The sequence below is a fragment of the Bacillus rossius genome, chromosome 5 (genome assembly GCF_032445375.1).
Source record: "Bacillus rossius redtenbacheri isolate Brsri chromosome 5, Brsri_v3, whole genome shotgun sequence".
Lineage (NCBI taxonomy): Eukaryota > Metazoa > Arthropoda > Insecta > Phasmatodea > Bacillidae > Bacillus > Bacillus rossius.
Genome location: NC_086333.1, coordinates 61,091,969 through 61,118,662, shown reverse-complemented (window position 1 = coordinate 61,118,662; position 26,694 = coordinate 61,091,969). Strand labels below are relative to the sequence as shown.

Below are 26,694 nucleotides of genomic sequence, written 5' to 3'. Positions count from 1 at the left end.
ATGATCAAAAATTTCGTTACGCCAAGTGAGAACTGTGACGTATCGCGCGCGGTGGAGGCGGGGGAAAACCGCCATTTTGAGGTAATTTTGCTGCGTTTAGAGATTTCCATTTAGTATAACTTTTGACTCAGAGAAGCTACGGCGTTCGTTTGAGTTTCAATCGTCAGCTCTCGTCAAAATCTATCGATTGCATATTTAAACATTAGAGTAAAATAGTGAGAGTGAATATATATGGTTTTAAATTAAAAATATATAATGTAGGCCTAAACGCGACCTTTTAGTGTTCAAACATGATGATAACATACGTAAAATTTAGTATTTTATATTTTGTATAGAAAATATTACCTGTTACGTACACGTATTCACGTACATAACACGGCCGTGTCCATGACACAGCCACGCCCCATTTTTTTCTGCATTATCGGTTCTTTCAAAGTATTATTTACTTCTCGTTCCAGTTTTTGGCATCGGCAGCATGATCTACTCTGTGCTCGAGTTCGGGCAGTTCTTCGTCATGAAGGAAGACGAGAAATGTCGGAACTTGCTGATCGCCTTGACCCCGGCTGTGAGGGTGGTGTTCATCATCACCCAGTTGCAGTTCATCTTCAACACGGACAAGGTTAAGTTGCGTTGCGCGCATGCGCGACCACGGAGGCTGCAAAAGACCAGGCGCACACTCTCAAAATTTTTATTCAGCATTTGATTTCGCGCAAGAAAGTTATAACAGTAACATTGATAAGCTGGATTGTTTTCCATGTAAAAACCTCCACTTTTCTTTACCACAATAGTAGATAATAGTGAAATTATAGCGATATTGGCACAATGCATTTCTAATGGGCCTACTACTTTGTGGCTTGAGGCGTGAGTCTTTCCATTCGTGGATATCTATCGTGCATCGGACATGCCCGATCAAGTTCGAAGATCCACGATCGGGCATGTCCGATGCACGATAGAGATCCACGAATATCAAACATCTTGTCTCAGGGCCTCAACAAAAATTATATTGTGCCAGTATCGCTATAAAAATGAAAGTCATAATGAGGAACTGGAAAAATTTGCGGGTTCAATGACCTCCAGGATAGACGCCACGATCCTCTTCATACTCGGGCAAACTTCACTTGTTAACTGGCTGCTAAATTGTGAGTCATACAACCTGAGTAACTTATGGTTAGAGACCTGTAAAATTCGCGATTTCAAATCCCTAAAGGATAGACTCCATGATCCTCTATGCACTCGTGCAAATTACATCTGCTGATTGGCTGCCGAGTCGTAACACCTGTTGACTGGAATGATCGTGATTCGCTAATTCTTCTGTTAAAGATTTTTCATTGGCCCAGAGTCCTTCAGATAAACTGTGGCCCAATCACTGAAGCAAAATAATGTTAAAAGTATTTGGACTCTATCCTATCGCGAAATGAATCCGCGAATTTTATAGGTCTCTACTTATGGTTGGGCTGAGTGTCTCTAATTGGGCCAGAGTCCTCCAGAAATAGTAAATGCATAGGGCTATGCATACTTCGCGAAGAGATTCCGAGAGTAGCTGCAATTTAAAACACTGAATCATCATCTGTGTTTTGTTATTGGTTGTGTTTCTTTCAGACACGTGTCGATTGTTACAACACCAAGTGCGGAAGCAAGCGCGTTATAAGTGGCTCAATCAAATAAGGTAACGACTTCTCTGACAGACGCCCGCCAATCATAAGGGAGAAACCGCTGGTGTGGGTTTACCTTGTCGCATTCTAAGAGGCGTTCAGATATTTTCGGGAAAAATGCCTGCCCCTACAAATGCAGAAATTTTGTGTATAATTATTTGAATTTTAGCACATCACAAAATGAATCCGCGAATAATTGTTGGCCTCTAGCCACAAAGTGTGTAAGCCCTCGCAGGTAAGTAACGTGAGAAATAAGTTATTTGGCAACAAGCTGAAATTTAAACATGGTTACCTTTGTGCTGCATCTGCAACTGACTCCGCAGTTCATGTGGAACACTTAGCGCAAGAATAAAATCCTCGCCACCGAAAGAAATCCTGAATTTTGGGCGATCTACTTGAGATTTTTACGATCCATCATCCAATGGAAATAAGAGGGATGCTGTGACAACTTAGAAACACATAACTTAGAAACACACAAGATAGAATCTTCTTAGTTGTATGTTTCTAAGTTATGATAGTTCTCAGTTATGTGGTTCGGCGTTGCGTGTTTCTAAGTTACGTGTTTCTAAGTTATGACAGTTCTAAATTGTGTGTTTCTAATTTATCATAGTTCTAAGTTATGACTTTCTACGTTACGACGTTTCTAAGTTATGTGGTTCTGCGTTGCATGTTTCTAAGTTACGTGTTTCTAAGTTATGACAGTTCTCAGTTGTGTGTTTCTAAGTTTTTATAGTTATAAGTAGTTACTTTCTTAGTTACAACGTTGTGTGTTTCTAGGTTATGTGTGGTTCCCGAAATAAGACACTTGCCCGAGCTGTGGAGTCCGCCCTGGAGGTCATTGAATCCATAAATTCTTTCCAGTCCCTTCTTATTGTCAGAGATGACGGTCTGTTGCAAACATTTTATGGAAGGAGACAATAAGATTAGGAGAAGACTGAAATATTTGTGTAAGAAACTGGGTATTTACTTTCAAGCGAATCATAGACTTTCTGTGAAAATCACAGCTGTGTTCTCATTGGCTGAGACACGTGCGCAACAAGATTCTTTCCGAGGAGCAGGGTCAATAAAGAAATTAATTTGGAAGAAGAGAAATAAGTGTATCTAATTCTAACAAATTGTTAGAATTCCCCACGATAAATCATCAGTCCCAAGTCATAGTTATGGCGTATTTGCATTGCAGGAAGCAGGGTCCACTTCCTCCTTACAAAGTGTAAAAAAAATAAAACAAAAAAAATGTAAAAACATTTCTGCAATTTTTGACTAAAAGGTTTTTTAATTAGTATTTCGACACTAAGAAAGAGACTAATTACGAACCAGAGAGATCACGTCATCTGTAAGAAATTGTACGAACCATAATCTGTAGGAGTTATTATAAGATTAGCTTATTCAACTCGTTATTCTTAACAATTACACTATTAGTATACTCACAAACTACAATAAGTTTTTTTTTTTTTGTAATTTTACAAGGAAAATCCTTTTCAAACTCAGTTTCCGACGGTATCACTTGTAAAACTGCAAAGCAGGATTTTGTAAAATTGCTAATGGTACAAAGCTCTGCCTTGTAGTTTTACAAGTGATATCGTTGGCAACTGAGTTTCCAAGGGCTTTCCTTGTAAAAGTACATACACATTTTCAAAGTGTATTGTTAAGACATATTTGTTTAATAAATCCGAAACCCTCCTCCTTCATTTTTAGTTTTAATCAGCTAAACCTTACCTCATAGGTTTGGGTTTGAATTTTAATATCACGCGAATACAAATTTGGAATTTAAAAATTCTTCTGACACTGCCGATTGTTTTTGCAGCAACTGACGATCAAGAATTTCAAGTCGCTGGCGAGGTTCGGCTTGATGCACATGATGGCGACGAACGTGTGCGTGTGGTTCAACGTTCTGGTGCAGGAGTCCAAGTACGAGATACTCAAGTACCACGACATAGGCGAGTACCCCTCGGTACCCCGCTGCGCTCTACTCGACACGCCAAAGAGGAGATTTTTTTTTCCTAGCCTAAATTATTCTAAGTGTGTAGGGGAGGGTCCAGGTTAGGGGAGGACCTAAGTGTGTCTCAGGCCGAAGCCTATACACTCTACCATGCGGGTTTTTAACCATGCGGGACAAGGGCGCGTGCATCGTGTGCTTATTGGGGTTTACTGGCCAGCCATGGCTGCGATTGGCGCCATGACTGACGCCCCATTGGTCGCCTAGCTTAAAAGCTAGCTAATTTGACACAGGTAAAACCTGCATAGACACAGGGAAAACCCTGGGCCGGGTCATGCGGGGATCAATTATCATGCATTAAGCAAGCAGGTAACTACTGGACAAGAGGGAAGAAGGGTCCAGGTAAGAAGAGACAGCCACAACCACAACCCGAACAATTACGAAGTTTACCGAAGTAAAAGTTTAGGTTATGTTAGGCTCGGTCAGTTTAACGAATAATAGTTCCCCCACCCTTGAGGGTAGGTTAGTTTGGGTTAATTAAGTTTTTGGACATAAGCCATTGCTATTTTGCACTGTTTGTCGTGGAAAAAATTGCCGAAAATCATTTAGAGGACTTTTTGTAAAATATTAAGGGCCTAAGTGAAAATTCAGAACTCCTTACCTCAATTAAAAACAGCAATGTCTGTTAACTAGAAAATATCATTCATTTTGTAACTAGTTCAGGTGAAAATACACAAATGTACAATTATAATGCCAAATATATAATTTACTGATTACATACGTGGATTTCGTGATTTTTTTTAACAATGCAATTTTACGGCCTTAAATATTAAATTTCGAAATATGGTGAATAGATGGTACTTTCAGTATGTTAATTATTTATTACTAATATCTGAAATTCTGTTTTGTTGGATTATTAAATATTATTTTTATAACACAACTATAATTCCTAGTGAATACTTAATTTGCTTTGGAGGTGTGATTTTTAGCATGGAACCCAACTTAACACCATTTTTACCCCTCCTTGCTGTCGAATAAAAACATCAAAAAAGTTACGTAAATAATTTTAACGCGTTATTCGTATTCAGTTTTTAACATTCTGCTTAATTTTTGTGGAGCTATGATAAATTATCATGACACCAAAGTTACCTTCTTTTCATTCCATTCGTTTCAAAAAAATTGTAAAAAATGAACACGCTACTCAACTCATTATGTATATATTTTTCTTTTTCAGTTTCTTAACTATGGCTTAGTAAGACAGTTTCTCTTTTTTCTGAGATTAGATTTTTTTTAAATAACTCAATACTTACCAACTTTTCACACTCTTTTCATTCGAATATTCCTAGCTCGTTATGTATTTTATTATGCTCGGTTTGTTATCTCCCGCTTGCAGGGCCTGATTAACCGTTAGGCTAATTAGGCTGCACCCTAGGACGTGTGGATGGGGGGGGCGCTGAAATAGTGTCTTCGCATGCACTATTAATCTAGCATCATTGCATCTACCCTATACATATTTCAACTAGACCGAGACAAAACACTAAAACTAAATGCGCTGTGAACTGAAAAAGCTTGGGACTCCCTGATTTTAACTTTTATAGGTAGTATGAACCATGTTAAAATTTTCACACTAGTAAATAAAGTCAAAACTAATATACTAGTTTTTAGGCTGACCGTAACACACACACACCTGGTGGGGGCGCGTCCTCATAATTAGCCTAGGGCGGTCAGAACTCTTGATCAGTCGCTGCCCTCTTGATTTGGTTCGGAGACTGAATTGCATTCGAATTTCTCAAAGTGATAAAAACACAATACTAACACTTTATGCAGGTTTTTCGTGCGTATTACCTTACCATGCGCTCTCATAGCTTCGGAGATATGAATCATTCTTTAGGAAAACATACTTACCCCTTTTCCATCCCTTATTTTTGAGATTTCTTAAAATTTTGAACAAGAGTTGGTAGTATTTGTGTGTTCATTATTCGTACCCATTATTTTTAATTATGCTTAATTAGCTTCAAAGATATAATAAATAATTTAAACATCGTGTTAAACCACTTTTCGCCCACATAGAGGGAAACATTTTTAATAATTCATCAGAAAACTTTACAAATTAATTTTTTCATAAATTTCTATTAAGTATTTCTTGAGTGATAACTAAACAAACAGAAAAACTTACAAAGATACCAATATTTTACAAATCTTATTTTTGTTATTCAAAAAATTTAAATAGACATTTCCTAATATAACCTTTTTTCATCAATCCATACAAAGCACAGACCCTTTATTTGAAATATTATTTTTTGCTGGTACAGACATTTATCACACAGAAATACTTACTTGGCTTCCTGCACGTGACGTTGCAGAGTCGAGAAAACCGAACAGCACAGGAAACAGCACCGACGGGTTGTCGTACGCCCTCTCGAGAAACTCGTCAGAGCATCGCACCTCGTTCACACCCGTGCTCCTTGGTGGGATCACAGCAAACAAGCACAGGTAAAACAAAAATGTATATTGTTTAACAGCGTTTCCGTGTTGTTAGAACAAATTTAATCTAAAATATTAATTCAAGGTATCTGTGCTTAATATCAGTTATGGTGGCAAAAAAAAAGGGTTGGGATAAATAGGAAGATTTACATCCCCGAAGTTGAAAAACAATTTTCAAAAATCTGTGAAGGCAGTACGTTATTTAAGGTAATCCAATGTTAGACTCATACACATCCGTGTGGAATGCGAGTGTTTTTGACGAAATGATGACTAGTGAGACACACACTGATAACTGGTATGGTTCTTACATAGTAAAAAATAACATAAAATGTATCGCTTGAAAGATTTTTTTTGTGAAAAACACTAGCATTCCAAAAAAAAAGTTACGAATTAGAGTGTTATATTAAGATGGGTTACTTAATCTTTCGGAATAGTATGTTGATGTGTGTGTAATTAGGAAGTTTGCAAAATATTGCTTGGAGGAGCTGGGGTTTGAACCCAGGACTTCCCGCATGCGAAGCGGGCGCTCTACCACTGAGCTACACCCCCTGCGTGCAATATTATTTTAAATATAGTAACTTATACAGTTGCTGTGATAAAGTGCTATGTCATGGCATGTACTTTATGAACCATTTATACATTTAAATTAAGTATTCCACAAGGTGATTCTTGGCTAACGCACACAATAATATGGAATTTTTTATTAAAGGTTCATTCACCCAAATAAAATATCTCATTTTGTTTTTGAGACGTATATCAATGACTTTGCTCCCTTCTGTGGCAGTGGAGTTCAAAGGTTTTGATCCAACAGACTCTTTGTTTCCATCTTTCCTTCTCATTTTATTCACACGAGATGATTTTTTCCACATCGAGCCCTTCCTAAACTATAGCCGGTTTGCACTGCTACGTTTGCGATGTCTCTAAAGGCACTTTCACGCCACAAAATTATCGCTTCCAACATAGCCTACCTTCCAATTTGTTGTGTCAAATAATGTTGGATGGTTGAGACGTCACCGAAATCGTCAATAGCGCGGCCAAGTTTGTTTGACAAGTTGGATATCTTGAGCGTCCAACAAATATTTTGAATGTAGGACAGGTTATAAAATAAGTTGGACGTTGGATGCGATTGGCCAATCAAAATCGTGCCCAGCGAAAACGAACTGAACTGTGTCCGATTCAACGATTCTTTAAAATAACGAAGACATTAAAGTGATTAAAATATTTTAAAAATAAATAACTAAAATAATTATAAATTGATTATCGTATGCGAAAATATGCTATGCGTAAAAATTAAATTATGTTCCATAATATTAAAAAAATCTCTGAATTTATTTTCATTGTGTAACTAATGTTACTGTGATTTAAATTAATTCATGTTCAAAACATTTAAAAATGCACAAATATAATAGCATGTTTCGAAATTCCGCCCAGCACTGTGATGCATTATTTAAATTAATAATTGAGAAAAAAGTTTTGAATATTTGAGGTAGCTAAAACCAAAAATAAACTGTGATAAAGGGATATTACCTAAACCATATTTGAGGTTATCTGTCTAAATATATTTGATGGAGAAAATGGGAAGCCATTTTCCGTACAATACTTCCCCTCCAACTCTATTGTCAAAATATACTGGAGACAAATATTTGACAGTTTGACAGGGCCTTAAGGCCTGTTCTACAATGACACGGAAGCGGAGACGGATCACGTAAACGGAGACATATCTTACAGAACGTAGTATCTGCAATGGCAAGCATACAGATATGGACCCATAAGGATAAGCTCGGCAAGGTTGAGCTCTTCCGTTTACGTTACTCCGTGCGACCAGTAAAAGCCAAGTGTTTTGTCGTGGTGGTAGCCATGTTTGTTTACTCTTTAAATACGTTAAACGTGGTTTCAAGTACGTAACGTTTCCATTATGTTGTAGAAGCTGCAGACTGATAGTGAAGCGAAAATATCTTGCGGGTACATGATCAGTTTCCGTTTTTACATTCCCGTGTTATTGCAGAACGGGCCAATGCGTTTAGCAAGACCTGTCAGAACAGCTTTTTGTTTTCGTGATGAGTTTGGTAAGGCCCTTGCAGTCTTCCAAACTGATTTTGATAATGTCTGCTTGCAACTTTAAGGTGTGCCAGAGGAAGACATATCAGAACTGTTTGTTTTTGCTGCATTTTTAGCCTTTTTCTTTGCTCTCTGAAGTATTTTCCTATTTCTTTTATAGATTTTTTGGGCAGCCTTGTCTTTCACTGTCATTTTCTTTTTCTTATTCTTTCTCAGTTCTGCAATCCGTTTCCTTTCCTTCTCAAGATAACCATTTGGATCTGCAGTCTTTTGTTTTTCCCTCATTTTTTTCATCCGAGAAGCACTTGTTGTTTTCTTAGATTCAATCTTTGTCTCTGAAAACCAATTAAATTGATTACTAAAAGTAAAACATTTAAATAATAAATTTATGTAACACATCATATATGTTATTTTAGATAGGTGAATATTCTACATATGTTGGGTAAAACATATTTTTCATATGTCCCGTAGGTGACGTCACGTACGGGACATGGTTGTATCTCAATTAAAAAATATAAAAATAAGGTTAGCTACCTGCATTCTAATACAGTTTGAATTTGTATAAGTAAGATATAATAACAATTTGTTCCTGATGAAACATGAAACATAACCTAAATTTGTCACGTACGGGACATCAACACTAGCAATAAAATATCATTAAATTATTTTTTTGCAAGAAATATGTTTGTGCATACCCTATATTTTGAACTTAAATATAAATATACATTCATTTATGTGACGTACTTACCAAAGAACCTGAAAGTAGCCTCTCTATGAGCAAAATAGAAACAGTTGAATGGCAGCCACATTAGAATCAATAAAACATCTTTTCAATGTTAAACGAGTAAAAATTCAACATTGTTTAACAAAGACCATAACTTTAATCACTTTTACGTAATGTTTAGTCAACCAGAAAAAATATTTTTAATTAATAAAATTTCCTTATTTTCATGGAATGGCCCCGCAGCAAAATAGACTCATACCCCTTGTCTGGCAAGACAACCAGATGTATGGCAGAACAGTTAGATGTCTTGCCAGACAGCTATTTGTCTTTAAAAGCTGCCAGATGTCTGGCAATAGATCCACGTGTCTAGCAAATCACGCCAAATGTCTGGTAAAATGTCAGTTTTCTGGCAAGGCAGCCAGATGTCTGACAATACAGTCTGGTATCTCGAAAGATAGCCAGATAACAGGAAAGACAGCCAGATTTCTGAAAAAACAGCCAGATATCTGGCAAGACAGCCAGATGTCTGGAAAAACACCCAGATGTATAGCGCCAGATGTCCGGCAAGACCGACAGATGTCTGGAAAAACAGCAATGCATCTGGCAAGACGGCCAGACGTGTGTAAAGACAGCCAGACGTCTGTAAAGGCAGCCAGGCGTGTGCCAAGACAGCCAGACGTGTGTAAAGACAGCCAGACGTGTGCAAAGACAGCCAGACGTGTGTAAAGACATCCAGAGGTGTGTAAAGGCAGCCAGACATCTGGCAAGGCAGCCAGACGTGTGCAAAACAGCCAGACGTGTGAAAAGACAGCCAGATGTGTGTAAAGACAGACAGACGTGTGTAAAGACAGCCAGACGTGTGTAAAGATAGCCAGACGTCTGTAAAGGCATCCAGACGTCTGTAAAGGCAGCCAGACGTGTGCAAAACAGCCAGACGTGTGAAAAGACAGCCAATTGTGTGTAAAGACAGACAGACGTGTGTAAAAACAGCCAGACGTTTTTAAAAATAGCCAGACGCCTGTAAAGACATCCAGACGTCTGTAAAGGCAGCCAGACGTGTGCAAAGACAGCCAAACGTATGTAAAGACAGCCAGACGTGTGCAAAGACAGCCAGACGTGTGTAAAGACAGCCAGACGTGTGTAAAGACAGCCAACATCTGGCAAGGCAGCCAGACGTGTGCAAAACAGCCAGACGTGTGAAAAGACAGCCAATTGTGTGTAAAGACAGACAGACGTGTGTAAAAACAGCCAGACGTTTGTAAAAATAGCCAGACGCCTGTAAAGGCATCCAGACGTCTGTAAAGGCAGCCAGACGTCTGCAAAGACAGCCAGACGTGTGTAAAGACAGCCAGACGTGATCAAAGACAGCCAGACGTGTGTAAAGACAGCCAGACGTGTGTAAAGACAGCCAACATCTGGCAAGGCAGCCAGACGTGTGCAAAACAGCCAGACGTGTGAAAAGACAGCCAGATGTGTGTAAAGACAGACAGACGTGTGTAAAGACAGCCAGACGTGTGTAAAAATAGCCAGACGTCTGTAAAGGCATCCAGACGTCTGTAAAGGCAGCCAGACGTGTGCAAAGACAGCCAGACGTGTGTAAAGACAGCCAGACGTGTGTAAAGATAGCCAGACGTCTGTAAAGGCATCCAGACGTCTGTAAAGGCAGCCAGACGTGTGCAAAGACAGCCAGACGTGTGTAAAAATAGCCAGACGTGTGTAAAGACAGCCAGAGGTGTGTAAAGACAAACGTGTGTAAAGACAGCCAGACGTGTGTAAAGACAGCCAGAGGTGTGTAAAGACAGCCAGACATCTGGCAAGGCAACCAGACGTGTGCAAAACAGCCAGACGTGTGAAAATACAGCCAGATGTGTGTAAAGACAGACAGACGTGTGTAAAGACAGCCAGACGTGTGTAAAGATAGCCAGACGTCTGTAAAGGAATCCAGACGTCTGTAAAGGCAGCCAGACGTGTGTAAAAACAGCCAGACGTGTGTAAAGACAGCCAGACGTGTGTAAAGACAGCCAGAGGTGTGTAAAGACAGCCAGACATCTGGCAAGGCAGCCAGACGTGTGCAAAGACGGCCAGACGTGTATAAAGACAGCCAGACGTCTGTAAAGGCAGCCAGACGTGTGCAAAGACAGCCAGACGTGTGTAAAAACAGCCAGACGTGTGTAAAGACAGCCAGAGGTGTGTAAAGACCGCCAGACATCTGGCAAGGCAGCCAGACGTGTGCAAAGACAGCCAGACGTGTGTTAAGACAGCCAGGTGTGTGTAAAGACAGCCAGACGTGTGAAAAGACAGACAGACGTGTGTAAAGACAGCCAGACGTGTGTAAAGACAGCCAGACGTCTGTAAAGGCAGCCAGACGTCTGTAAAGGCAGCCAGACGTGTGCAAAGACAGCCAGACGTGTGTAAAGACAGCCAGACGTGTGCAAAGACAGCCAGACGTGTGTTAAAGACAGTCAGGTGTGTGTTAAGACAGCCAGACGTGTATTAAGAAAGCCAGGTTTGTGTAAAGACAGCAAGACGTGTGTAAAGACAGCAAGACGTGTGTAAAGGCAGCCAGATGTGTGTAAAGACAGCCAGACGTGTGTAAAGGCAGCCAGACGTATGTAAAGACAGCCAGACGTGTGTAAAGGCAGCCAGATGTGTGTAAAGACAGCCAGACGTGTGTAATGACAGCCTAGATGTCTGTAGAGACAGCCAGAATTATGTAAAGACAGCAAGACGTGTGTAAAGGCAGCCAGATGTGTGTAAAGACAGCCAGACGTGTGTAAAGACAGCCAGACGTGTGCAAAGACAGCCAGACGTGTGTTAAAGACAGTCAGGTGTGTGTTAAGACAGCCAGACGTGTATTAAGACAGCCAGGTTTGTGTAAAGACAGCCAGACGTGTGTAAAGACAGCAAGACGTGTGTAAAGGCAACCAGATGTGTGTAAAGACAGCCAGACGTGTGTAAAGGCAGCCAGACGTGTGTAAAGACAGCCAGATGTGTGTAAAGACAGCCTAGACGTCTGTAGAGACAGCCAGACGTATGTAAAGACAGCCAGACGAGTGTAAAGACAGCCAGACGTCTCTCTCGGTGCGGCAGGGCGACGCGCGGCCTGCTGGTGGAGGACCTGTACGAGTGCCGACACGACAACATCATGGGCTCGCTGGTGCAGGACGCCAGCCCCTTCCTGTTCCCCTGCACCATCGAGTACAGCCTCATCTGCGCCGTCATCCTCTACACCATGTGGAAGGACGCGTGCTCGAAGCGCGGCGGCAACGGCGGCGGCGGGGCCTACGGCAACCAGGTGGCGCGCGCCAAGGTCAGCCACCATGCGGCTCCTTCTCGCACGCCATCTTTTCACGTGAATACGTCTTTAAAACTGCTTCCATGGTGGGAGACAATTAAAAAAAACGAATGATAACAAAATCGGGGAATACAGTTTGGAGTTGCAGCTACATATCTATCATCTCAATCCAAAATTTAATTACACTACTGAATAGCTGAAGGATCAAATATTTCGTTACGCTAAAAGAGGACTGTGACGCATCGCGCGCGGTGGAGGGGGAAGCGCCGCTATTTTCAGGTCATTTTGCTGCGTTTCGAGATTTACATTTAGTATAACTTTTGACTCGGAGAAGCTACGACGTTCGTTTGAGTTTCAATCGTTAGCTCTCGTCCAAATATATCGATTGCATATATAAAAAATTAGAGTAAAATAGTTGCAGTGAATATATTATATGGTGTTAAAATAAAAAAAAATATAATCAAAAATATATAATGTCGGCCTATATGCAACTTCTTAGTGTTCAAACATGATTATAACAAACATAAAATAGCGTATTTTATATTTTGTATAGAAAACATTACCTGTTACGTACACGTATTCACGTGCAACACACGGCCGTGACCATGACACAGTCACACCCCATTTATTTGAAAGTGTTAACGTCTTAGCTCTCGGTGTACGGCATTTGGAAGGAGTCATTTCGTGAAAATTGAATGGAAGTCGATGGTCGGAAATGTGTAGCCAAGATTGCGGACCCATGAGTGGCAAAATAAGCCCTTATATAGTCGCTTTCGTAAACATAGGGGACATTCCAAACGTATGTGTGGTGTATTTGTAATATATTTCATAAACTAAAATAGTCATCATGGTAAAAAGTAATTACACGTTTTAAAATACTCAGTGAAACTTGCATTACAATATATATTGTACATACTCCCACTAGGCTAAGCATCACAGTGGTAGAGCATGTAATTGTTAAACTCAAAGGCCGTGGTTCAAATCTTGTCACTATAATAACATTTTACATAATAAAAATTATAAACAATGTTTATTCAGCTCAATAAGGTTAATTTTTATTTTTAGGAAGTATTTATAAACTGATTTCAGTCGTTGAAGCAAAAGTAAAAATAGAAACGAATACTTAGGGTTATAATAAAATGTTTTAAAAATTTTCAGGTCAATATTTTTTTTCGCCCAAACGATGATAATTGCGAAGACTTGTGCAATTTTTTACACCCAAGATATTTCACTAAGTGAATATCTGTTGATAATATTTGCGAAAAAAACAACAAAGGCAAGGAACCTAGGTATAGAATTAAATTTTTAGAAAAAGTCCTTAAATAAAAGTAATAACAAAAAAACTAAAAATCATTATGGTGTGTGAGATCGAGGCTTAGAGCTCGCCTAACCTTCCGAGTTTTTTATTTCATTTTCTTGTAATCACTATCAAACTGTACTTATTTTTCTGATAGCTCTCCTGCAATTTTTGTTGAGTCATAATTTTCCCCAACAAAAGTTTACTGAATGCTATTTTCGAGCCGCGAAAGGTACACTAATTATAATTGTAATGAAAATTTGCGTGTATTTTTAATGCCAAAATATTTTTTAGAAAATATTATGTTTGGAAAAATTTGAGATGAAACATAAATTGCAAGAGAGATATCGTGACGATTTTACAGGAAACGTCCTCAACCTCATATTATGGTCTGATATCTATTCTTATTTTCGTGTCCAAGATTCTGGAGTGCACTATTGAACTTTGTCAAACTAGAGCTATACTAATTGAAATCACTGACTGGCCCAAACACCAATCCGGAATTAGAAACCTGCAGAGCAAAAATACTGCAATTGTAAATATAATATATGTCGTCCAATGTAAAATTGAAAATAAACGTGTTACACTGCTCACTCTTTAAGTTTTTTTACAAATGGAACAGAAATATTTGTGTAAAATTACATATATTTGTCAAATTTGTACATTTACACAAAAACAACTGTATCACTAAAAAATAGTGTTCGCAGTAATACTGGTTCGGATTCTTACACGGCCATTTATGATTTGTGTTGTTCCCAGTACCTTCAAGAGTTAAAGTTATTTGTAAGCCGTTTGCTGAATAGCTTTCCAGGATTACTGAGCACATTATTCTGCATAATAAAATAAAATGTCTGATTATTTAATTATATTTTGTATAGTTTTAAAAACATTATGCTTTAATTAGTTATGTGCCAATTTTCGTAATAAATACTCAGTATTATCTCGAAAAACGTATGTCACACATGGAAAAATAGCCATGGAAAATGTTACAATGTATTTAATGTAGCAACACAAACTTTTTATTGGCAACTGGTTTCCAATGGAATTATTTTTTTTTTGTAAAAGTACGGAAAGTTGTTTTTTAAGGGTAGGTACTTATTGGACTTCAGAAAAGCTTTCAACGATGTTACTCACGATATATTTCCGTGCGAAACTCAAATAATTATTATTTATTTTTCACTGAGAATGCTGTTGGGTGACTCGCTCCATATTTATCCAAGAAATGCCAGTGTATTGAATCCGGTAACACACGGCCCACCTGGCGCCTCGTCAGCTCAGGTGGTCCACAGGGATCTCTGTACGTGGCTAGCTTTTGTTTTACTTACACTCTTAGAGCCTTCGGCCTTTTCGACTAAGAATTCACCTCCAACAAACGAAGAGTTCTTCGTAATTTCAGATAACTGGATCTTCGTAAAAAAAAAAAAAAACTACGCCGTTTTTCGAATTCCGAGTTCTGTTTATGGGGTAGTAACACACATACAGTACTTATAAGAAATAGATTTTTTTTGTATTCTTAACAAGTTTTTGAATGTTTTGCAATGATACGAAGATTATACTTGTGGATTAATGTTCAAAGTAAGTAAACATAGCGCCTGTAATTTAACGAACATACCCGTACATTTACGAACCAATTTTCTCTGTACTACATTTAAGGAGAAAATGTTTAACAGTGAACCAACGATCTCCCTGTATTCATTCAGATAACAATTAAATGCCGATGATTTACAAATTTAGATGTCCTTTCCACCTATGATTCAAATATTGGTATATGTAATTTGAATATGAGTATTTATGGTATCTTAAAAGGGGAGATGATTAACGGTTTTAACATTAATACTTTTAAGTCATATGTAGTAATGAGAGGGATGAATGCTATGTTGTCTGTTATGAATTCACTCAATATTCTTGATAAAATCTTAACTTCCAATTCGTCTTCAGCGTATTATTAGATGCTTTTTTTCGCAATGAGTCACTTCTCGGGTGTCTTGAGCAGTTTTAAAATCGCTAGATATTTTCTGAAGCTCTGCATACCATGTGTTTTTCCCAAACAGTCGGGGCATTTAACGACGGTGGTCCTAGTTCGCGCTTGTCTACCAGCAAGAGGCGTCGTCAAACGTCATCCCCGCGGTGTATAGAGAGTTACAGTATGACGAGGGTTGAGTTCCAATATAATATCGTCAACTACATCACAGCGTGTGCACTCTCCTGACGAAGTTTTGATGATCGCGAGGTTGGAAGCAACCAGAATTACACTGTTAAAAAATTTTCACCTTAAATTTAGAAAGGACGCTGGTCACAAATTATCCAGGGAGCGTCGTTAATTTACGGACACTGAACTAACTTAATTTTTAGACATGAATCCAAAATAATATTCTTGGTATATCAACAAAACATTCAAAAACTGGTTAATTCTACAGCAAGAACACTCTTCATTTGCCCACGTGTGTGTTTAACCTTCGTTTAGAACGAAACATACAACTCGGAAGTCGAAAATACGGCGCAGTTTGCAAGAAGATTCAGTTATTTGAAATTATGAAGAACTTTGTAGAGATCTCTGGCTTTCGCGGCCATTGTCTGGAGTTGCTTGGCTTATGGGTAGGGGCAGGCACTTTTCGCGAATAAATCTTAACGCCTATTAGACTGCAACAAGGTATATCCGCACAAGTGGTTTCTCCCTTGTGATTGGCGACCGTCTGCGAGAGAAGTCGTTGCCTTGTTTGACCGAGCCACTCAGGATGCGTTTGCTTTCACACCTGAATTACTGTGATTGGTGTTGTAACAATCGACACGTACACGTATTTTCACCCAATCACGAAACACAGACGATACTACAGTTTTTTAACTTCTAAATAATCTCGGAATCTTTTCGCGAAATATGTATGGCCCTACTTATGGGTTGTAGCCGCGACGAAGGTGAAGATATATCACCGACGATTTTTTGTAGACGTTGCAGTCGCCATCATCAGGTAGCAGTTACCTCCTGCCTTTTTGGTGATACTCACAGCTGGAGAGGGAAGAGTGTTTCCCGGTTGGCTGCAGCTGTGAAGCCAATCGGATTCTTCCTTTCTCCTGGTTGGCCTGTCGGTTTGGAACTCTCGGGCGAGAGAGTATCAAAAGGGCGGGAGAACTCTTGTTAACAACCTCAGTAGGTTAACTGGTCCCTGATGACGGCGACTCGCAACGTCGACAGAGACGTCGAGGATATCTTCGCCAACCCAGAAACCGAGCAACTAGGAAGAACTCCGTAAGTGTAGTGTAGTTGCCGCCAGGGGCGTAGCCAGGGGAGGGGGGGGGGGGGGGTTAGGGGTTCAACCCGCCCCCCCTTAGCAGCCATATGTTAATTAATTTCTTATTCATCACTCAAACAAATTTCATATTATTATTAATAAAATTTTTACCATTACAATATTTAAATTTAAGTACCGAAAACTGCTAAAATAGCACTATTTTACACCTTAAAATCCAAATTTTCCCGGGGGAGGACCACCCCCCCCCCTGCTTTAATACAGGGGGGCCATGCTTCTTAACACCCCCCATACACAAATCCTGGCTACGCCACTGGTTGCCGCCAAGCGCGAGTGTTCGGCCCGCAGCCGACCAAGGCGAGCGCGGCGCACCACGTGCGGGTGGACTGCGCCAGCGCGCACAAGGGCTTGTTCGCCGGCGTGCTGGTGCTGGTGCTCACCATCATCAGCCTCGTCATGTTCTTCGTGCTGGTGGAGCAGCCCGGCCTGCAGCGCCTCGCCGTGCTGGAGGTGAACCTCGCCACGCTGGCGCTGTACGGCCTCAGCGTGCTCGCCACGGGCCTCTGCGCCTACCGCATCAAGGAGCTCAGGTCAGGACATTCAACCTCTAGCGCATTTCACTCGACAGTGGGGACACCTGTATTTTCGCGAATACATTTCGTGTCAAGGTATTTCACATAATACTGTAGCTTTTCTCCTGTGGTTATTGGCTGAGGTCGGTGAGAGGTGTCGTCCCGCTCTTGACGGGGGCCAATGAGAATGTGGTCACCGTACTGCTGCACCCTCACAATTTGCCATGACTCTTAGAAAAAGCTACAGTGTTTTGTGAAATACTTTGACATGAAATGAAATCGCGAAATACAGGTGTCCCTACTCAACAGTTATTTAACCTCAACTCATTTTACTCAACAGTTATTTAACCTCTAATTCATTTCACTCAACAGCCATTTAACATCTAACGCATTTCACTTAACAGTCAACTTACCTCTAACTAATTTCACTCAACAGTTATTTAACCTCTAATTCATTTCACTCAACAGTCATTTAACATCCAATGCATTTCACTTAACAGTCATCTTACCTCTAACTCATTTCACTCAAAAGTTATTTAACCTCTAACTCATTTCACTCAACAGTCATCATACCTCTAACTGATTTCACTCAGCAGTTATTTAACCTCTAACTCATTTCACTCAACAGTTATTTAACCTCTAACTCAATTCACTCAGCAGTTATTTAACCTCAAATTCATTTCACTCAACAGTTGTTTAACCTCAAACTCATTTCACTCAACAGTTATTTAAACTCTAACTAATTTCACTCAACAGTTATTTAACCTAAAATTCATTTCACCGACATTCATTTAACTGGAAAGTAATTTGAGCGTTAATTATTTTGGCCACAGTCATTTAACCTAGTCATTCGGCCAACAGTCATTTGACCGATGGTTATTTTTTACCGAGAGTAATTTAACCGAGAGTCATTTGACCGACAGTAATTTGACGTAAAAGTCATTTGATCGGCACCAGCGGTTTCTCACTTGTGATTGGCGGCCGTCTGCGAGAGAAGTCGTTGCCATATTTGACCGAACCACTCCGGACGCGTTTGTGCTTCCGCACAGAATTACTGTGATTGGTTATGAACCGATCGACATTAATCGGAAACAGAAAAAAAATCTCACACAATCACGAAACACAGATGATGCTACGGTGTTTTAACTTTCAACTGGTCTCGGAATCTTATCGCGAAATATCTGTTGCGGCAGAACAAACGAAAGAGGGGCATCGATAGAGACCGGAAAAATTCGCGGATTCATTTAAACGATATGCTAGAATCCAAACAACTGTACATACCTTTATATTGCTTCTGTGATTAGCTCACAGTTTATCTGAAGGACTTTGAGCCAAATGGAAGACCTTCAACCAAAAAAAAGTATCGAATCGCAAGAGTCCCAGTCGACAGGTGTCACGAGTCAATAGCCAATGAGTAGAGACATGCAAATTTCGCGGATTCATTTCGCGATAGGCTAACATCAAAACAACTATACCTTCGTACCGCTTCTACGATTGGCCCACATTTTATCCGGGGAACTGTGAGCCAACGGGAAACACTAAACCAAGAAAGTGCCGAATTACGGACAGCCTAGTTGAGACGTCTCACGCGTCAGTAGCCAATGAACAGGTGTCATTTCCGCGAGTGTTTAAAGGGCCGTGGAGTCTATCCTAGAGGTCAATGAATCCGCGAATTTTGCAGGTCCCTACCAATGAGCAGGTGGCGTTTGCCTGAGTATGTAGGGGGTTGTTGGAGTCTGTCCTAGAGGTCATCTAACGCGCGAATTTTTTCCGGTCTTTAGGCATCGAGTTGAAACTTTTAGAGCCGGCCCTTTGAATGAAAGTGATGTGTGTGTGTGTGTGTGCGCGTGCGCAGGTACGACAACAACAGGTGCTTCGAGCTGGACAACACCCTGCTGGTGGTGGCGCAGTGGGGGCTGTACGCCTCCAACATCTCGTCCATGCTGGCCGTCTCGCTGGGAGACCACGCGCGGCCCGACGTGCTGGTCAAGTCCGTGGCTTCCACGGCGCAGGCCACGCTGCAGACCGTGTTCATCGTGGACGCCTGGTGGCGGATCTGCACCACCCCCAGTGAGACCTGCGAGGCTGACCGCGCGCGCGCGTGTCTCACGTGCAACGACGGTGCTGCCGTCCGCGGCGGACGGCGTGAACCAGTATTTTCAATCAAAAATTTTCCTCGTCGAAAACCAGGTCCAAAGCCGGTATTTTTTCCCGCTTTCGTTGGAGCCGTTTCCGCTCTGCATAATCGAATGATTCGATCGTCGACCGTAGCTGCTCCGGCAGAGAATTCTAGCGGCGGGTGCTGAAACTACACGTGTGATTCGCGTCCATAAATGTATGTAGGCCTAGTTGAAAAACACAATTTTACGCTCGCCAGTACTTTTAAAGAACTGTGACTTAAATTTCGTGTCAGATTTTCGTGCTACACATCTCTGGCGAGTACTGAACGACTACCTGACATTTGTTTTTTTTTTTTTTTAATTTAGCTAACTACTTCCTGTAAACCAATCCCATGAAATTTATTTTCTTTTCTTTTCACCATTTCTTTGTTTGCCACGAGATCCACCGCCTTGTATTTCTGTACCAATACTTCGTACGCCTGCCCTTTCTTGTTCCCGTCGCTAAACTCTTTATTTTTAAAACTCAGCCATGTTCGCTATGTTCACTTTCTGGGCCACACTCGGACGAACAGAAGACGGAGCGAGTGTGCGCATGCGCCGACTTAATTACTTGCGCAGTTATCTGAGGTTTGAGCTATTTTTCTCAGTCTTTCGACTCCGTATCCCAACTATTCTCACAACTGTACAGTTCGTAAAACTGTGCACGTGCTACGCGTTTCCTGCAAACACTTTAACTACGCAAGGTTGCTCGAAAATTTGCGTGTGGACCGGCCTTAACACTCTCTGCAGTTACGCTAATTTATACTTTTTTTTAATATAGAGCAGCTTATTCTCACATAGCATGTAAGCTAGCTGCAAGCTTGTCATAGGCTTTCGTGCAAGCTTAAAACATGAAGCTTGATTCAAGCTTTCGTTGAACCATGAACCATTGCCACAAGCTTGCAGGCTTGCCATTGCACGCTTGCTGCAAGCTTCTTGTGGCAAGCTGACCGCAACCTATACATTTGTAAACTAGCTTGACGAGCAAGCTTGAACATCAAGCTTTATTCAAGATTTCCTTGAACCATGAAGCATTGCCGCAAACTTGCAGGCTTGTCATTACAAGCTTGCTGCAAGCTTGTCGTGGCCGTCTTGGTGCAAGCTTGTCATGTGTAAACTAGCTTTCCGTGCAAGTTTCACACATCAAGCTTGATTCAAACTTGATTCAAGCCTTCTTTGAACCATGAACCATTTCGTCAAACTTGCATACTTGCCATTGTAGGCTTGCTGAAAGGTTTTCGTGACCGCCTTGCTGCAAGCTTTTCATATGTAAACTAATTAGCTTGAAAAAAGCATGATTTATGCTAGCACAGTTACCATGGCAAGCTTGTTTAAATTTTTCAAGCCTATTTTGCTATCTGTATTACTTTTAATTACGATTTCACTGTATCTTAATTGTCTTTTGCGTTTTATAATCTTCAATAGCCTCCCTTACTTGCCCGATTAAAGACCTAGTCTATCACGTTACCAGTAAATTAACGAAAACCCTGGATAATCTTAAATCAGTGTTCTTCTTAATTTAAGGTAAAATTTATAACAGTGTTGTCTCAATTCAAAACTGATTTATTAAAGTAGATGGCAGGTTCTTTGGCCGTCGTCTAATAAAGCCAGGAAGCCCTCCTCCTCATATTAGCTCTGGTGTCACCAATCAGGTGAGGGCTTTTCTGCAATTGACATCTGTATTGGCCATCATGTTGGACCAATGACTGAAAAATCCCTCTCCCCACTGCCATGACTGTCCGACACCTGAGATAATAGGAAGTACTCTCTCATTATTGGCCACCTGAAGAAGACCCCTGTCAGTGTAAATAGAAACTACACATCCTAGCTCTTAGATGATTTTTCAACTCTGTATATGCCTGCTGCAATTCAGAACAGTAAAGTCAGTACAATCCACCGCTTCGGCGCTGCTTAAACTTAATTGCCAAGAGAGTTAAAATAATCAAATTTGTTCGATCGATTAATGATTAGTTAATTATTAATTTATTGACTGGTATAATCATTGAGTTAATTGATATATATTTATCGATTTTTGATTGGTTTGTTAATTGATTGATTGATTGATTACGTTTTTATTCATTCGTTTATTGATTGATATGAGTGATTCATTAGTATATAGATTGATTTTTTAATGTTTGGTTTTTTAATTGGTTAATATTATTGATTCATTTATTCATTGATTGATCGACTGATTTGTTGATTGATTTATTGGTCGGTTTTTTGGTTTGATTGATTGTTTAGTTGAGGGTTAGGTTGATTGATTGTTGGAGATCTGCAAAATTCGCGGATTCATTGACCTCTAGGATAGACTCCACAGTCCTTTAAATACTCGCGGAAATGACACCTGTTCATTGGCTACTGACGCGTGAGACGTCTCAACTAGGCTGTCCGTAATTCGGCACTTTCTTGGTTTAGTGTTTCCCATTGGCTCACAGTTCCCCGGATAAAATGTGGGCCAATCGCAGAAGCGGTACGAAGGTATAGTTGTTTTGATGCTAGCCTATCGCGAAATGAATCCGCGAATTTTGCATGTCTCTATTGATTGATATGAGTGATTCATTAATATATATATTAATTTTTGAATGTTTTGTTTTTTAATTGGTTAATATTGTTGATTCATTTATTCATTGATTGATCGACTGATTTGTTGATTGATTTATTGGTCGGTTTTTTTTGTTTGATTGATTGTTTGGTTGAGGGATCGATTGATTGATTGATCGACTGATTTGTTGATTGATTTATTGGTGGGTTTTTTGGTTTGATTGATTGTTTGGTTGAGGGATCGATTGATTGATTGATTGATCGACTGATTTGTTGATTGATTTATTGGTCGGTTTTTTGGTTTGATTGATTGTTTGGTTGAGGGATCGATTGATTGATTGATTGATTGATCGACTGATTTGTTGATTGATTTATTGTTCGGTTTTTTGGTTTGAAAGATTGATTGATTGATCGATTGTGCGCGGCAGGTCAGATGCGCCGGCGGCCCGGCCGACAGCTCGTCACCTTCCTGCTGGTGACCAACCTGGCGCTGTGGCTGGTGAGCCGCACGCAGACGGCGCGGCCCGAGTTCCAGCCCGTCGAGGTGCGCTTCTACGGCGTGCGCGCCTGGACCATCATCTCGCACGTCACCATGCCGCTGGCCATCTTCTACCGCTTCCACTCCACCGTGTGCCTCTGCGAGATATGGAAGTGCTGCTACAAGATGAAGCTGGTGTCCGCGCGGTGAATCCCGGATCGCCGACGCCCTCTGTCAGGGCCGGATTCAGAGGTCTGGAAGCCTCGGGGCAACAGAGGAGCGGAGGCCCCCTGGCCCCAAATTATTTTACAAACAAAATGAACAATTTTTTTTCAGTCGAGTTTTCCAATAAATAATTAATTGTGAAATCTAGTAGATTCTCTTAGTATTTAAAAAAAAAACATACATAAATATAATCGGAGACAAGAATTATATGAAATTAAATTTTTGTGTTAATGAATATTTCTGTTAATATTTAACAATAATATAATCATGTATGTACAAAGTGGTACTGTGGGTAAAAGTAAAACAGCGATAAAAATAATATCAAAGGATTTGTGGGGGCCCTCCGTTTGTGGGGCTTTCGCCCCGGTTGCCCTCCCCTAAATCCGGCCCTGCTCTCTGTGTTTGGTGACGAAACCAACTTGGAGACAACATTGCAAAAAAAAAAATAAGTTGGTGTGAGGCCGACAAGCGCGTTAAAAGTGAAACATCGAACTTCAATGTTCAACTTGAACGATAAACAATTAAAGTACTCATCAGAGGTTTTCACAATAATCGTAACAAACATGGCGACTAAAATACTGCATAAATCCTTACAAATGTCTGACTCTATACTCTATACGTCATTCCCGCTCCCCTTTCTCTTCTCTGGCATCAAGTGCCCCACTTGTGAGTGGTTTCGTCTCTTCGACTTACCCAACCGGATGTAAGGGTAAGGAAGTTTCACTTCATAAACTATGGACAGCTATAGAAATACCTTTTTTTTAAGAGTGCACAAATGTATTGCAGTATTTTTTTAAGTAAATCATGATTATTATTTTAATGTATCAGCCTTTTTCCGCCACTTTGAGAAACATTCCTACAGTTACAGTGAAAATCTGTGTTAGAGTCCAATACACACTAAATTATGATCGGAAGAATTATATTATCCAATTTCTTCAGTTTGTCTCTCAGTTACGTCAGTTCTCCGAAATAATGAGATAAGGGGGTGTTATTAGTGATTAGAATGTGGTTCTGTTACTTTTAAATTGTTCACGAGTAAAGTCAATCATACGTGGCAGCCTTAATGGACTTAAATCTGGTGTTAGTATTCTCCAAATCCCACATCTAGAGACAGGATATGTAAGTTTCAATAGATTAACTTCGCAGTTATTTCAGTTATTAATTCATTATCACGTCACACATGGAAAACTGACATATAAAATGTACTTACATGTGTTTTTCTCAATATTGCTTAACATGCTAATGCAATACTCATGTTGGTTTATAGATATTTAAAAATATATATAAATTTCTACATTTAATAGAGTCGCATTGTTAACTGATAAATTTGAAATTAAAATTTCTTGTGTAGAAATTTCACTTTGCACTATAAATGTTTTTTTTTTCTTTGTAGTTAAATGCATAATAGATTTATAATTCTTCACGAAGAAATGTAATGTGGAGTGTTAAATATGAAAATTCCAAGACTGGCGTATTGTATTTATTAGTTTCATAATAAAACATTTTAATTGTATCTTATACTATCTCAAAATACTGTGGTAGTACATTTTTACCATTATATCCGGTTCATTGCTTCAAGTAGACAACATATTTTCTTATTTATTCATCCTGATAACCATTTAATCACACTTTTATTGTTAATTATTCAAATGGCAAACAATGCCTACATATCAAACTGTGATTTACATAAAAGTATAACAATTTCCTGACTGGACAATTTAAGGAGTTGGTTTAATTGTACCCCGAATTAGTTATTTATGGTTCCGAGATCTAAAGTCCGAATATCCATGATAGTTGCCGTTCTTCTTAGAGGAGATGGCACATGAAGAAGAAGAATTAATTTAAAGGTATCGAAACGCCCTATGAACATCATGCAAGCTGTGTAATCTTAGTAACTACGGTGACAAGACAAATTCGGATTTGAAGCGTTTGAAAGAAGTTGTTTGAGAGTTAGAATCTTGCGACAAATGTAAATCCACAGGTAAAATTTTTCCGATGTTTTTTGTCACTGTCAAACTCTATATATATATATATATATATATATATATATATATATATATATATATATATTAAGGTATTCATCGCGGAAGTACTTGAACGTTTTTAATTAAGTCAACTCCTTACATAAATAAAAGTTTATTTGAGATACAAATTACATTGTAATTGGTAACATTGTAATTCTGTTTTCAGGAAGCAATTTGCCTTTTATATAACAATTTTCAAAACTATCACCATAAACAATTGTTTTGCCGTACTTTGTGTTTATTTTATTCACAGTTTCACAAATAATATTAGCTCGTAATAATCGGTTTAGATATTGGCGTCATAGCAGTTGCTAAAAAAAAATGTAATGCTAAGTCGTTGTTGAAAAGAATCGTCTTTAAGGAACACCTGACGTCATGGCAAAACACAAGAATCTGTAGTTCAACGCGTGTAGTCATCGCATCGCATTGTCGACGCCTGGCATCAATTAGTCATTGTAGCAACTTCATCTACGCAGGCGCCTACGTGGTTCCAAACGACATGACGCTTTTGAATTTGCTTTATTGTTAAAGACGCGAGAATTTCCCTGTTTTCATTAGGTAATCAGATATACTTTGTAGACAAATGCATCTACTTTTCTTTGATTTTTTTTTACTTCAGTTTGCTTGACACTCACTGAGCCAGTAATAAAGAGGCAAACTCAATCTAAAACAACCATGTGCAATTCGGTGAAAATTTAGAAATTTTCTGAATTTGGTATCGGCCAATGTGCACACTAAAATAACTTGGCTCTATATATATATATATATATATATATATATATATATATATATAATCGCTCAGTTTAGGCAGTATCGACTGTTAAAGAAGGTTAATTTGGTCATAAAATGTGCAAAATAATAAAAATTGAAAAAATAATCATTTTTTAAAATTCATTTACTATCCTTCCCTTTAAACATATATATAATATTTTATTAAAGTACTATCCTTCCCTTTAAACATACTTAATATCAGTAGTATTAACATAGCGGTCCCACACCACACCAGGATTCAGGCTGAGTTACCGAGATGCCAATCACCATTTCGGATTGCGACGTTTGAAAATTCCTCAAAATCGACTCAGAAATCCTTAAAAGGACAAAAAAATCCCCTACTTCGAGGGGAAAAATTCCCGTTTGGAGGGTAAAAATTACTTTTTTCTAAGTTTAAAGGCTTTAATTCTCATCGACCACACTCCGGCAAACCTCCAATTGGCTGTTAAGTATTATGGTGTAATAAAATATTTTTTTAATTTTTTTATAAAAAAATATTTTGATTTTTAAGATAAAAATCGAAGTGTCGAATTTTAGTCGATGTATCATATTTCAGTCGAGATTAGATAAAGTTCAAAGGTCCCCTTTGGTGGCTTACTGGAGGCCGATAAATGAGGAATTTAAAAGTATTTTTGGAGACATTTCAAGCCTTTGACATTTTTTTGGGGAATACATGTTAAATTAAATTTTTGTGATGATTAGCTTAAATGTAACAAAAATACCAAAGCATAAAAAAAATTGTAATTGCAAATAGGGATTTTCGTTCCAGAAAACGTTTTTCAACCAATTTGTTTGTTTTGGCCCTGCTTCTTGGTATCGGGTTCCGTACAAAAACGAGGCACATTTAAGATTCAGAAGGACATACTTTAAATCAAATAAAATTATCTCTTTAAGATATTGTATTTGTATAATAGACTATAAAAATTTAATCTTTTTTAAAACAATAGATATTAATTTTAAAATACATATTACTATTATAATATAAAAAATAATTGTTGCCCACATTAAATGTTTATTTCCATAAAAGTAACTAAGTTTCCAAAATAAAGTATGTTTTATATTTCCGTAAAACTACTAGTGAGATAAAATGAACGAGAACAAGTGCAATAAATATTGGACACGGCAAGCAGCTCAGAACGACATAACTAAAACATAACCTGAAACAATAACGAAAAACAAGAGTTCAAAGTTACTAAAAAAATAACAAAGCAGTATAGGTTTTTTACGTCGTAA

General features: G+C 39.1%; 1 protein-coding gene and 1 non-coding gene across 2 annotated transcripts; one reads left to right on the top strand and one right to left on the bottom strand.

The window, feature by feature from the left end:
• Positions 1 to 475: 475 nt before the first annotated feature.
• Positions 476 to 23,112, top strand: LOC134532280 (proton channel OtopLc-like). The gene is made up of 6 exons (XM_063368699.1): positions 476 to 619; positions 3,457 to 3,593; positions 11,945 to 12,164; positions 17,040 to 17,281; positions 19,119 to 19,333; positions 22,392 to 23,112. The coding sequence occupies exons 1-6, from the start codon at positions 476 to 478 to the stop codon at positions 22,649 to 22,651; spliced, it is 1,218 nt and encodes a 405-aa protein (XP_063224769.1). The 3' UTR covers positions 22,652 to 23,112.
• Positions 6,550 to 6,621, bottom strand: Trnaa-cgc (transfer RNA alanine (anticodon CGC)). Its single transcript has one exon. It is a non-coding gene; the product is annotated as a tRNA-Ala (tRNA).
• Positions 23,113 to 26,694: the final 3,582 nt, after the last annotated feature.

Coding starts and splice junctions, on each gene's coding strand:
- LOC134532280 (XM_063368699.1), top strand. CDS start 476: ATGATCTACTCTGTGCTCGAGTTCGGGCAGTTCTTCGTCATGAAGGAA. Junction 12,165..17,039: donor ACCAGGTGGCGCGCGCCAAG/GTCAGCCACCAT, acceptor TTCGGCCCGCAG/CCGACCAAGGCGAGCGCGGC. Junction 17,282..19,118: donor TACCGCATCAAGGAGCTCAG/GTCAGGACATTC, acceptor GCGCGTGCGCAG/GTACGACAACAACAGGTGCT.